General features: G+C 41.0%; 1 protein-coding gene across 7 annotated transcripts in view; it reads left to right on the plus strand.

Annotated features, from left to right (window-relative positions):
- Positions 1-14,094, plus strand: part of GRIA3 (glutamate ionotropic receptor AMPA type subunit 3) — a 272,512-nt gene extending 258,418 nt beyond the window's left edge. For 3 of the 7 annotated variants that reach the window (XR_011434853.1, XM_070257723.1, XM_070257728.1), the window contains 3 exons: positions 4,061-4,175; positions 6,738-6,985; positions 11,917-14,094. Coding sequence is in view for 5 of the 7 variants with exons in the window: in XM_070257723.1 (XP_070113824.1) it covers positions 4,061-4,175; positions 6,738-6,983 (361 nt within the window). In the remaining 2 variants the exon portion in view is untranslated. Of the gene's footprint in view, positions 1-4,060; positions 4,176-6,737; positions 6,997-11,916 lie in introns of all 7 variants that reach the window. The other 4 variants (XR_011434854.1, XM_070257724.1, XM_070257725.1 and 1 more) reach the window with 3 other exon arrangements.
- Positions 14,095-14,449: the final 355 nt, after the last annotated feature.

Consider the following 14,449-nt stretch of genomic DNA (forward strand, 5'->3'; position numbering starts at 1 on the left):
AACAAGTATTTATTTAGAGAACTATTCTAGGTGGGGATACAAATACAATAGCCATTGAGAAGCACACAGTATGGTGGGAATTATAAGACATGGGCATAAATAATAAGGCAAGGTAGAATATGAGGGAAAGGAGAGAAAATATTGGAGTGGTGAGCAAAAATGGCTTCATGGAGAAAGTGACATTTAAAATGACCAAATGCCCACCTTCCACTTCCTTTAAAATACTAAAGTGTGTGTATGTGTGTGTGTGTGTGTGTGTGTGTGTGTGTGTTGGACGGAAGGTGTCAATACATTCACTTGCTTTGGATTGGGCTAGGCAATACATCCAGTAAGGTACAGTAAGAGAGAAAATTATGTAGATAAAAGCAATTTTTCTCTGCCATTTTGGGAATTTATTCCACCCCACAGCAACGTACAGTTCTAGGAGATTTGGCCTTTAAAATACTTTCTTTTCTTGGCAGCTATCCTAACCTTGTTAAGCGGTATTATCTGTGATTTCTGATTACAGCTTTTATGCTCCTTGGCTGTGCTGCTGCTTGAAATGTTTGTTTTTCTCCTTCATTTTTATTTAAAAGTTCCCAAAAGCACATTGGTTCCCTGCCAGATTTCATAAGCCCTGTGACTTTTTTCCCAAAGACTAAACTTCTAGGAATATATCATTTGTCAGATTTCTCTCAAGTCCTGGGGCATCAGATAAGGTCTGGATGCTCTAAGGCAGGGTTTCTCAACCTCAGCACTTTTGACATCTGGGGCTTTGTTGTAGGGGGCTATCCTGTGCCTAGTAGGGTGTTTAGCAGCATCTCTGGCCTCTAGCCACTAGATGCCTATAGCACACACACACACCCAGTTGTGACAATGAAAAATGACTCCGGACATTGCCAAATGTCCCCTGGAGGACAAAATAACCCCCGATTGAGAACCACTGCGCTAAGGTGACCTCCATTGCAACTGGGGAGGCCATGAGAGTGGAGAACAGTACCAGCCATTCTGTGGAGACCACTGGGTGACCTAAGGAATAGATAGGGCATTTGTCGGAAATAGAATGCTAAATTGCTGACATACTGAGCCTGGGTTTTGGCAAGAGTGGATGGTGGCAGCCTAGAATAGGCCCCAGCTCAGGAAAAGCCTTCCCTCCTCAAAAAACCAGTGCTCCTAAAGCTTTTTTGTCCCGGGACCTCCTTCCACACTTAAAAATTATAGGGAACCCTCAAAAGGTTTGTTTATGTGTGTTATGTCTATTAATATTTACCAGATCAGAAATTGAAACTGAAGAACTTTAAAAGAATATATTCATTAATTCATTTAAAAAATAATAAACCCTATATATGCTAACGTAAATAACCTACTCTTGTGAAAAATAATGATATTTTTTCCAAAACAAAAATAAATTAGTGAGGAGTGGATTTGTTCTATGTTTTTGCAAGTCTCTTCAATATCTGGCTTAATATAAGAGAACAGGATTCTAATTTCCGCTTTTTCATTCAATCTGTTGTGATATCACATGTCATGTAGCCTCCAGGAAACTCCACTGTACATCATGAGGTAATAAGAGTGACAAGAGCAAGGAATATCTTAGTACTATTATAAAAATAGTTTCGACTTTGCAGGCCCTCTGATGAAAGGTTTCAGGGATCCTCCAGGGGTTCTTGGACTACACTTTGAGAACCATTACTCTAAACTAACATGTCGCACTTTTATCAACCTAGCTCAATTAAGGGTTGACAAAGTTCTTTAAAACCCAGGATCTCTAAGGAGAGATCTCTATTTGGACCTCATTGTGAGTGCCTTTAATCAGACTGCTCTGTTCCTGAGATCTAGTAAGAGCAGCTGTACTGAAAAATGGAATGAAGTAATCTGAAGAACATAGTACCTTGAGGGAGGACATGGGCTGGTAAGGGCTTAGTCAGAGAGCAGCATGAGGACACTGGGCCCTTTGCGATAAGAAAAGAGGAAGCACAGAAAGGAGGAAGGAAATGCTTTGTACTTTTTCCTGTGGTCCCAATGAAATCAGTTACCCATACGCCATTGGAAAGCATCTCCCTGCATTCTTAGCTAACTGCCATCATCCTGAGCCTGGATGCCAGTGCCTAGCTTAAGGGATAGCACTGGGGAAGAGACGGTGGTGATAAAACCAAAAATTATCAGGGGAAAAGAGAGAAGGGGAGCCAGACAGTGGGGATTAGGGGAGAAGGCAGTTCTAACACTGATCTCAGGGCCATAGATGGCCTGTCTGTCCTTTAAAAGTCTAAGACTTAAACTTTCACTGCCAATAATATCTTTTTTTTCAATAATATCTTAAAAAGGCTCAAAGTTTTATGTGACTATTTTTTGTTGCTTTGCATTCCAAGCAACTCTGGTTGGCATGTGAGAAGCCTACGTTTCTGAGCATTGATTGAAGGAACTTTAAAGTATAAAAGGACCACAATTTCCTAGTGAGATAGATACAAAATGCAGATATTCTGGCTGCCAAGCCCTGCACTAACCAAGAAAGTGTCACCTCCCTGACACTAAGGGTTTATAGCTTTTTAAATCTCAAATGCTCTGAAATTGCATATTATTTTTAAATGATGGTACATTTCTCAGAATATCTCAAGATGAAATGGTCCCTTTGCTCTCAACAGCAAAGGGTCAGGGGTGGGCAGGAAATAGGCTTGGGGACTTGGTCTGATAGAGGCCAGATCTCTGTGACTGTAGTAAGTCTTGTCAATGACTGGATATGTTGGTGGTTCCAACTTATCCAAAATAAGCTAAGAAATTCTACAGCATGTTCATAGTTACATAAATGTGTCTGCTTTCCTCCTTGTAAATTAATGGCATTCAGAATAACATGCACTGGTGTTGGCAATATTGTTCACATGAATCTGAACACACAGTAGTTTATTGCCTCATAATAGAATTATGCCACCCTCTGTATACAATGCATTTTTCAATCCAAAGTTATTAGAGGTACTTCATTTAAGATTCATTAGCTCTAGAAAGAAGAGAGGGTAAAGGTCATTATTTCCGTTTTACAGCTGAAGAAATTTCTAAGAGAGAAAATCTTTATCCTAGGACCAGTAGGGTTTCACGTATTTGCCCAGTGGCTCCAAATGCAGTCCTCATACTTTAAGAGGTGGAGCACTAGGGAGCTGTGGCCCGGCCTCCTGGGGATGTGTTAGCCTCTTACTCGTGGAAGTCTTATCTCACTGGAGCAGCCTATCTAAACTGTTCCTCTACAGTGCTACCCACAGTGGCAGAGTCACTTTGCCATTTTAGGTCATGCTGTATTAATAATCCATTTTTAAACAGTCTGGTTCACCTCTGATGATCTGAGTTAACCACAGACATATGACTGTATCAGGGAGACAGCCAGTCAGTAACTCAAAAACAATCCATAGGCCAGTTCTCTCACTGTTGAAAGTATTCCTCTTATCCAAAATTCAGAGGTCCACATTATACCTTTAATACTAAGACCAGTACGTGCGTAAGAATTCAGAGTTTGTGAAGACATGTATCATTTTCACCTGGGCAACAGATTTGTGAAATAAAGAACAACTAATCAGAGGGTGTTTTATTCACATAGCATCTATTTTCTATTCTGTTCGGATTCATCCTCTTGTCTCATTCCACATATGGAAATGCTTCCCCTTCTGACCCCGTCCCCTTCCCTACTCCTCCATAGAACTTGCTTTCTGTCTGGAAGTACAACAAGACACCCAGTTAGATCAAACCTAACACACCTCCGTCACAAAGCTACCGCAAGCTGCCGCCAACGATTGTCACTTGAGGGGAGACCCTCCTCACTACACGCAGCCTATCTGAGGAGTGCCTTTTTTTCTATCCTCATTATTTAACAGTGTGTGCCGATTACTCAAAGCGATATGGGCAGGCCCTGGTAAATATAGCGTTGCTGTAGTGTTAACTTTTTATAAGGTAATGCTCAGGTTGCCTGCAGTGTCTAAAATTACTCTGTGGCCAGGGCCCCCTGCTTTATCGCTTTCTATAGTTTTAAAGTAGTTTGAAGCTTGAATAACATAAAATAACATAATATAATGTTATTTATGTTATTTCCCACGTGAAGAACGCCTGTAAACCTTGCAGTATTGAAACTCAGTGAACAAGGCATCTTAGACAAGCTGAAAAACAAATGGTGGTACGATAAGGGGGAGTGTGGAGCCAAGGACTCCGGGAGTAAGGTCAGTCGCTGAAGGTCTTTTTGTACTGATTAGCAATCACATTTTGAACCACTGTTTATTTTCTACCCTAAAACGGCTTTCCTTCCCAACACACACTCCCTAACACAGTGGGACCCCTTTATAACACCAGCGCTAAAGGAATAAGGCAAACACTAGCCTCAGAGGCATGCCACATGACGTCAGTCATTGACTCCACAGAGCTACCGTTGTGATAAGGAAACTCAGTCTGGCCCACCACATTTCCAAAGCTGTAAAATAATGAGCTGTGTTATAAGGGGGTTTTACTGTATTTCACATTTTGAAAGTCCAAAGAGAAAATCGAACAACAACAACAACAACCAAAAAAATGAAAGATCCAGTTGTGACAGTACTTTTTCTTAACCTCTTACAGTGTCAGAGACTTTGTAGTAAACACCTTTGGTTATTGATATATTATGTCGATCCCATCTGAAAACAGTCAAAGAAATAACAAAGACTAGTCTCTGTAAGTAGAATGATTAGCCTCCTCCCAGCTGCTGTCGTTTTGAGTTCAGCCTCTATTTGGATCTCGAATCTCATTAAGTCTGTCACAGTTCTCTCTTCCAAAGGTGTCATTTGAATCTCTGTACATAATACTTTTAGAATTTAGTCGCATGCTCCTTAAGGGTACACATTGTCAGGATAACATCACATTGATAAGCATGAAACACTCTTCCCCGCCTCCTTCCTGCCCCCCTTTGCTCCCCTAAGAAAGTTCTTTTCAGTTTCAATTTTTGCCTTTCCTTTCTTTGAACTAATATTGTGGTATCGGTTAATTCATTTCATGAAATGCCACTCATTTTCCCTGTGCGGTGAACCATTTTGCTACTGGTTTTCTACATCCTACAACAGGGAATTCTGTGAAACAAATATATGGAACCTGAAACTGTTCTTGTTGCTACAGCTTATGTGGGTTACGTCAAAGGACACCTTTTCCCCATCAAATATCACATACATATAAAAATCTAATGGGAGAGGGAGGGTTACCAGAACTGGGTCCATTTCCTCATGGACTGTGGAACAGCCTTGCAGATAGCCTCACCAGCCTCCTTAAGGTGATGATTCATTTTCTCATAAGTGACAGAAATTCTTACCACTTACCTAGCTGTCATTCATCCTAGAAGAGTGACTATTTGCAAGGTTGTTATAGAGAGGAGGCACACCCATATCCCCCTTCCCTACCATGCCATTCAATTCCAATTGGCCTGTTTATTAAGGTGAACAAGTACAAGCCTGGCTCCCATGAAAATAGAATCAAGACATGGCCATATCATCTTTAAATCATACCAAGACTAGCTGAGCCACGAGTATTGAGTATCAGCAATGGCCATCATCTACTCACTGTGCTATCATTTGAATAAGATACTCAATTGAATGACTTAACAATTTGGGTATTCCATCCAATTGCATTCAGCAGCAAAATGGTTACACTCCCTCTAAAAAGACTACAAAATGCTATTTTATTTTATTTTTTTCAAAGAAAGGCTCCTGGCCCTTGGTGTGTCCTACCTCAAGGTAGGGCTCAAAGCACCAACTTTTCTCTTTCCATTGTTCAGCAGTTCAGTTTTTGCTTTTTCATACAGACAGATAGCTTAGTCAGATTTGCTGTTTGACCTGAAATTCACTGATGGGCTTCCTCAATTTCCCCCCCCCCCCCATTTTAAATAGAAAGCAGAGACGTGTAGTATATTTTAAATTATTCATTACATTCCCTGGAGTAAAAGCTGAAAATGAGCTGGATTTTTGTTTTAATCATCAGCCTCCTGGAAAACCTTTCTGATGTGTATGGAGCCAATTCAGGACCCAATGGGTCCTCCTGACAATTTCCTTCAACTCTCAGGCAGATGGAAGGGTGCCAAGTCTTTGTGCTGCACCCTTGTTCCAGCAACACAAAGACTTGCTGCCCTGAGGATATGTATTTATCAGCTGGTCCCCAAAGGGAACAATTTCTCAGCCACTGGGAGAAAAGGGAAATTTAATCCTTTTTAAACAAACCCTGTGAAATAACTCCCCAGACAAGAATATCAGGACTCTCTAATATTCTCACCTGGTGTCTTAAAGACTGGTTGTTGACGAGTTTGTCACAGGGAGAACAAGGAAGAAAGGGGTGTTGCGGGGCAGAGAGGGGAAAGAGTGCTTCAAGTTCCCAAATGAAAAGAGTGTTACATTTATAGAGATTATGTCACTGCTCAACTCTGGCAAATGGTGTTTATTGAGGCTGGTTTATTGTGCTTGTGTTTACTCTTTTGCTCCCATGGCCAAGTGCTGTGTTTTATTTGGTTATTGACACCATTTTGAGGTACTAGAGGATTGAAAGAGTCAAAATAAAGGAACATTTAGGTGAGGATTACAAAATCAACAGAAGCACAATCTACCATCTTGCTGGCCATTGTGAAACATCAGGCAGTTGCCAGAATTGAATCATAACACATCAATGTTTAGTTATTTTACAACTTAGAACTATCCTATACTGTTGTAATGTATTATAATGTCCCATTGCCTTTGTTTTCCCCAAGAACTAATCACGTTGTTCATTTCTCTTAGGACAAGACCAGCGCTCTGAGCCTGAGCAATGTGGCGGGCGTTTTCTATATACTTGTCGGAGGTCTGGGGCTGGCCATGATGGTGGCTTTGATAGAATTCTGTTACAAATCACGGGCAGAGTCCAAACGCATGAAACTCACAAAGAACACCCAAAACTTTAAGCCTGCTCCTGCCACCAACACTCAAAATTACGCTACATACAGAGAAGGCTACAACGTGTATGGAACAGAGAGTGTTAAGATCTAGGGGTACGGTTAAGGTCTAGTAAACTAATCAGCCTTACATTACTGTTTGTTAATCTCTTTCTTTTTTCTTCTTTCTTTGTTTTTTTGGTTTGGTTTATTGTTTCAAGCATTGTCTACTCTTTGCAACCATTTGATTCTTTGAAAACAATGGTTGTGCTTTCTTATTAGGCGGTGGTGCTTTCCTAATAGCATAGTTGTTATTAAATTGTGGTCTGTGACCCAAAAGGGAAAAAAATTCTCTAGAGCAGTGCTGTTCAACAGAAATATTTGTGAGTCACATATGTGAACCACACATGTAGTTTTAAATGCTCTAGTAGCCACAGTTTAAAAAGTAACACGAGTGAAATTAGTGATATATTTTATTTAATCCAAAATATCATTCCAACATATTATCAGTATAAAAATGATGGGACGTTTTACATTCATTTCTTCATACTAAATCTTAACAATATGGGGTGTATTTTATACTTATGGCACATCTCCACTCATACTAGCCACATATCAAGTGTTCAATAGTCACATGTGGCTAGTGACTACCGTATTGGACAGTGCAGCTCTAGAGAAAGCAGCTGCTCTGGTGCTGATGTTACAGTGAGGTATGAAAGTGGGGCACTGCCACCTGGAGAAATGTAGTGTTTCCACAGGGGAGTGGTGGTTCTCTTAAGTGTAAGCTTGAGACGATTTCTTTAATCTTTGAGTTCCTTTGTTGTCCCTTTCTTGGAACTGATGTTCAGGTAAGTGTCTCCCAAAGAACAGTCTAGGCTCCCTGCTGCTGGCTGCCCTCAAATTCATACTTAGATGAACCTAACTGATGCCACCTTGACTCTGGCAGCTACAGCCACATCCTCCCCCCGCCCCACCTCCAATAACTCAGACGTGTTCAAAGGCAAGCTTGAATTAGGATAACATCTCCATTCTGGAAGTGTTTAAAAGAATATAGTCTTGTTACCTTCAAGTACATCTGTCATCACTAACACACCTATCTGAAGTGGAACAGGATAATTAGCAACTTCATAGCCCTTATTTTAGGGGGGAGATTTTTTGCGTCAGTGTCAATGTGCTTGCATTTCTACAAATGCATTTGTATTTTGACCTCCTTATATTTCACATTGTAGATCTAAATTCAGCCAATTTTAAATAATATTTCTTCTGAATAAATCATGCGTCTTCACCATGGAAAGCATTATCTTGTTTGATGAAGTTGCTGGTTGTTCCTTCCTGCTACAGACTGGGGCCTTTTGCCACAACATACTCAGTACGCTGAACTAACCCACTAACAAAGTGTTCCCATTGCACTGTAGAATGTATAATACATGAATTCATCTGTAGTCAGCATTGTTTGCATGCAAGCATTCAATGTTCCAGTGTGCTTAAAATATTTTACTCCTGAGTAGGTTATATAGGTCCATTACAATTTGGGGCACATTATTTGCTTTTTCATAGGATAGTACATGAGTAATTTCAGCCTAGCTTAATTATCCCAAATTCTGAGATACTGGCATCCAAAGAAATAATACACCTTAAATCTGCTTAGCAGTTTTCCAAGTGCTCTCCCATCTCATTTGAGATAATGGGTCAGAAAGTATTTTCCCTTTCAGGTAACTAAGACCCAGCCACACCAAGTTATTTGCTCAAGGCAACATAACTAGATAGTGGCAGTTCTGAGACTAGAACCCAGCCCTTCTTCCTCCTATAGCTATATTCTTTACTAAACCAGGCTGCCTCCAGCCACCCATGGCATGGTAGTCTGCAGGAACCTTGAAACCCCAAGGGGATCCTGTCAAATGGAGAGCAGATCCTAAAGCTATGTTTACAAAAAAAGTCTTGTTTACAAAAAAGTCTTGAGGGGCTTCACCGAGGCTCTGTATGCCCCACTTCCTATGTACTTGATATGAGGTTATATATTCAATCACTCCTACTTTCCCCAGAAAGAATCTTTCTGAAACAGAAGGGTATCAGGGCTCAGGGTCACATGGCCTCCAGACTCTCTTTATTATCAGCCATTCTATCTGAGAATCTAGGTCCCTACTCCCCAACTGCTGTAACCTCAGTCTCTTGTTAAAGCCCCAGAGCAGAGCTTCTCAAATGTCAATGTGCATGTGAATCACCTGGGGATCTCATAAAGGTGCAGATCCTGATTCAGCAGGTCTGGAATGGGGCCTGAGAGTCTACATTTTTCACAAGCTCCAAGGTCATGTTGATGCTGCTGGTCCAGGGAGTAGTAAGCTTCTAGAGACAATTATCTCAGAGCATGTAACTGAAGGAAAGAAAGAAAGGAAGGAACGGGAAAGGGAGGGAGGAAGGGAGGCAGGGAGGGAAGGAAAGAGAGAAAGGGAGGCCGAGACAGAGAGAGAAGGAAAGAAAAAGAGAACAAACAGAAGGAAGGAAGGAAAAGGGAAAGAAAAAAACTGAGATCAGCAAACCTTTGGGTAGAACGTTGCAGTCCTAAAGTAGAGGCCCAGAACATCAAACCTGGGGGAAGAGCCTCAGAAATGAACTTGCCACAACTTCTGGCTCTCTGGCTTTCCTGTAGTCATTTCAGTTGATCCATTTTGTGAAGCAAAATTCAGGAAAATTGAGGCAAAAATAACATTTTAATAGACATTGATGCCAATGTGGTTACAGCACAGTTAGCTAGCCCCTTGGCAAACCTGGGAAACCTGGGAAATGTCTCTGCAAACAAATCTGTCTTCCAAGCCTGTGTGAAATCTCCAGACAAGAAGGAAAAGCCTTGGAAGATGCCGGAAAAACCTTACATGTGTCAGTCCAGAGGCACAAAGCAGGCTGAGCAGAAAACAGAAAACTTTCTGCTGTCCTCAGCCAATTTGGTGAGGTAGTATTAGGAGAATGCTGGTTAAATGAAGAGTGAACTCTTCAATCATTCATCTTTTATTTCCCAAAAAGTTCTGGAATATCTCTTAGGTGACTTCTAATTTGTTACCCAGTTACCAGGCTTCCAGTTCTGAGTTGGCCTAAATCTGTCAGGGTCTATTCAGGGCCACAGAGATGGAAAGGCATCCTGAGATTTTACTTTTATTGCTAATTATCAGAGCCAGCCTTGGGAGTTTATGGTACCAGTAATTCTTCAGGAAGAATGACTCAAGGACAACTCACCTGCAAAAATATGATCCAGGTGAAATCTACTTAATAAAAAGGCATCCTTGAAAGAGGAGGGGGTCATCTCTCATTTTCTATGGATCAGAGTAGAGTCAGGATTATTGGACTCACTGTGGGAACACGTGCCTCAGCCTCAGATACAGCACCCACTAGGGAGCAGATAGCCTCTTGACTATCTGCTGCCTCTCTGCCTTACTGACCAAGCACTGGAGGTGTGGCCCAAGCATGCCTTGGCAAATGAGCAACTGCCAAGTGTTCCAAATTCACTGCACCCTAGGGTTGACTCTGTTTATTGTTCTAAGAAATTCTTTCCAGTTTTTCATTACTGTTCACAGCTACTTCTGGCTTCTTTGGTTTTTTCAATGATATTTTTGAAATTCTCACTTTCAAGACCTCAAGATGCTTGGAGTTAAGGAAAAAGATTTTCATGTTTCTTCTAAGATGGTTCTATTTAGTCTTCCTAGAAAATATTCACTTTGTTCATGCAGCCCATTTTCAAAGTGATCAATTTTCCTTCTGCAGCTTATGTGCATAGACATTCTTGCTGCGGATGTTTTCCCATAAGAGGTCATCTTATGTTAAATGGAAAACACATTCTGGATAACTGAGGTAGTGATGTTCTTTGTCCCCAGATGACTTTTACTTCAGTGACAGTACTTCATCTATCCCTATTTAAAAGCAGGAAACTGAGGCATTCAGAGATTAGGAGGCTTTCCCAAAGTTACACAGCTAGCTAATGACATGCCCAGGCCAATGAAGAGAGAGAAGGGGACTCTGATTTTTCTGCTATTGATATAAAATTTCTCCAAGCTTCTGGGATAGATATGACTCAGGACTCTAAGGATTCCAAGGAAGAGGTTTACCAACTTCCATGTTAGTCTTATTCTGTCTTCTTTGGGGCTTTTGGCCTTCAGCAGTGTCTTTGACATTCTTCTTACAGATACTTTTATTCCAAGGCCAGTGGTAGAAAATGATTATGTCATTCCTTTGGGACGAAATTCACTGTTAGCTCAGGAGGAAAAAGAAGGGTCCCATTAGCGTAGAAGGAAAGGAGGGAGAGGAGGGATGTGAGCTTGAAGAGGAGGGAGGAAAGGGGCCTTGAGTTTTCCGAGTCGGGGCAAATAAATCCGGTGCACTAGTTAATGCCTCCAAGAGGAGGGCAGCATCAGCATCTTAATCAGGCCCACAGTATTAGGGCAAAGACCCTGTAGATGCCAAGCCCCTGCACGGGTATCACTGTTCTGGCCTCTTCCTGGAATGTGCTGTCTCTTTAAAGTCCGTGTGCTATTTTCAGACTTTAATAACTAAGGTTGTAGGTATTAAGAGAAACAAAGTGTCACCTTTCCGGCAATGAGCAGCAAATTTTCTTCTCACAGTCAGATGGATTTCAATCGAGCAAGCCATAGAACACTGTTTACTCTCTGTCCCAGACAAACAGTCCTTTGTCACAGGTTCTGCAATCAGAAGGCACTCTGTAGGTAGTAGTCCTGAATATCTCTATTTAAATGCTACTTTCTAGTATACCTACATCCTAAGTGATTCATGTTTTGAGTTAGACTTCACGCAAGGCCTGTATATTCCTTAGTCCAATGCATAGTAGAGAACGAACCTGATTTAACCGATTGCAAAGCATTTGCATCAGGTGAAAGAATTTAAACAGACCTGTTGCCAAAAGCCAGTCAAACCAGATGCAAACCAGAGATGCCAGTTTGAGGAAACAGCCGCAGTTCTTGTCCAAGACAGACTGAGCCATAATAAACTTGTCAATTCCCAATAGAAGGCCTATTCAAATTTAGACCTCCCCCTTGCCTTTGCAGATCCCTTCCCACTGGAGGCGTGTGACAAGAGGATCACCGAACACGTGGCTGCTTCAAGGATCCTGAGCCAGACTTCACTCTCCTTGGTGTCCGGCATGACACGAATATTGCTGATGGTGCAATGACCTTTCAATAGGAAAAACTGATTTTTTTTTCCTTCAGTGCCTTATGGAACACTCTGAGACTCGCGACAATGCAAACCATCATTGAAATCTTTTTGCTTTGCTTGAAAAAAATTAAAATAAAACCAACAAAAAAATGGACATGCAAGATTCCAGTATGCGAAAAAAATCTTATTAAAAAATCAGTTCAACAAAAGCCATTCTTTGATACCACTGCACAGTAAACAAACACCATGTTCTTTAATACACTCACACACAAATTTAAAATTCCAATTCAGCAAATAGGCCCATCTTAGCTAAAATAATTCCTCCTGATAAAAAAAAAAATCTCTGACTGTGTTTGGGAAGACAGACTGGCATTTCTTCTAGGATCTGCTGACCAGATGTTTTTGGTATTTCCTGTGGGTGGTGATGTTCTGTGCACCCTATTTACTTTCAACGTTACTGAAATGTGTATATCTTTAGAATGTAAATGCAACACTTAAGAAAATTCAAACACTTTGGAAAAGGGACTAAACGGTGACTTCTCCGTGTTCTTGAAATGGTTTCGTGAAAATGCTTTGATAACTTCCCACTCGATGAAGGGATTAACAGAGCTTTCGAAATTGACGTTTGTGTGTAGCAAGGGACGGGGCACTATCAGGCATACCTCACGGTGCTTTCCTAAAACGGATCCCGGAGCTTTCCAAGAAGCCTGGCATTTCAGCTCACAGATCTGTTTTTCTTGCTTCAGTGTGCATTTTAAGTCAATATAGCTGAGTATTTAGCATTGAGGTGAGGGAAATGCTGCCTATACTCCCAAATGTGTTTAGAATATCTTTCTCAGAAACAACACTGTGTTTAGCTCTGCTTTCTCTGCTAAGTATGCCTTTCAAGTGTGCACCACGGAGACAGGACCGCACTGCAGGGCGGGCCAGTGAGTTCAGACCACAGTTCTCAATCTGACTTTACTCTTGCTAGGTCTGTCTTACCAGCTGTTGCCTGTTGTTGCCCGTGGCTCTCCGTCAGACTGCATGTGTCCTTTTCTAGTTTGCAAAGACTAAAATGCATTCCCAAACCTACGCTAAACTGAGGGCCTCAGCATCACTCCCAGGTCCTTGCTTGGAGCAGTCTCTCTACTGACTCAGAAGATCACTCCACTGCTCCACGGGCTATCAAGTAACTAGTTGCGTACCTGCCGTTGGCATCATCAGACCAGTCAAAGGAAATAGTCTCCGCTCACTAATTACCTCCTATATAACGACATATGCTTTCTGTAGTTCAGTAGTTTGCTCTCATCAGTGATGTGCATTGGGAAGTTTCCAGACTGTAAAAACTAGGAGCTTGAAGTCATTTTCCAAGTGTGACCTTTAGATGCTTAGTTGACTCACTGAACATTTTGCTCTTGTCTTCAGAAAAGAAAGGAAGAAGTCTCGTTCCAATGAAACGTTTCCAGAAAAGTGTAATATAAACTTTCATTCCAAAAATTGTGTCATAAGCGAATAACTCACTTGTCAAATTTTAAATGGTATTGAACAAAAAAAAGAAAGCTGTTGTGTTTTTGTTTTGTTTTGTTTTCATGAAACTGTGATTTTCAACTTCTGAATGCTATAATGTCCCAGCGCGGGAAGCTAACGCTGTGCGAATATGAAGTTGTATAAAACAAACCAACCAACCTACACACAAACATTTTCATAGGCACTGTATAAAGAGAAATGTATGTTTATTGACTCAAATCAGTTTTTCAGAGAGGAAACTTCACTAAGAATGAAGAGGCGGGTAAATTGGTTTGTTATTTTTTAAAAATTTGCATGTTTAAAAAAACATTGATTGCTTCAAATTTCTGCTACTAACTTCAAGCTATGGGAGTTTGGCGGTAGTCACTTGAGGATTTTTTTTTCCAATTCTTTTCTTTTTGTTGTTAAAGCTGTACTTCAGTGAACAGAAAAATTGCCAAGCAAACTAATGGCTGTAAAAGCGTAAATTGCATGTGTGGGCATAAATTACGGAGCCTCATTGCCATGAGGTATTGTACAAAGTTTTAATACATTTTGTAAATAAAGTTGTAAAGAAAGAATTCTGTTTCTATGCTTTGACTAACTGCTTAAAATTTACTCGGATGCAGGTGCCAAGGAATTATTATTCACTAATTTACTTCCTACCAGAAGCTTTGCCAATGCCTGAACAGTTACCTTACTGGTGATTTTCACAAAGGATTATGCCTCTCCTCACCCCAACTGCAACTGTAGTCAGACTCAGACCCCTCAACCTAAATGGAGCTGTACCACCAAGACCTTACATTAGGTTTGTCTGGATCACCAACAGTGAGATGGTGTCTACAAACAGCAAGAAGCACGCCTTCATATGCAAAGGAGGAAAAGTTTGACTTCAGGGCCTCCCATTCCCATTCTTTGTCTCCTCCAACCTTTGGG

Source organism: Equus caballus, chromosome X (genome assembly GCF_041296265.1).
Source record: "Equus caballus isolate H_3958 breed thoroughbred chromosome X, TB-T2T, whole genome shotgun sequence".
NCBI classification, from domain to species: Eukaryota; Metazoa; Chordata; class Mammalia; order Perissodactyla; family Equidae; genus Equus; species Equus caballus.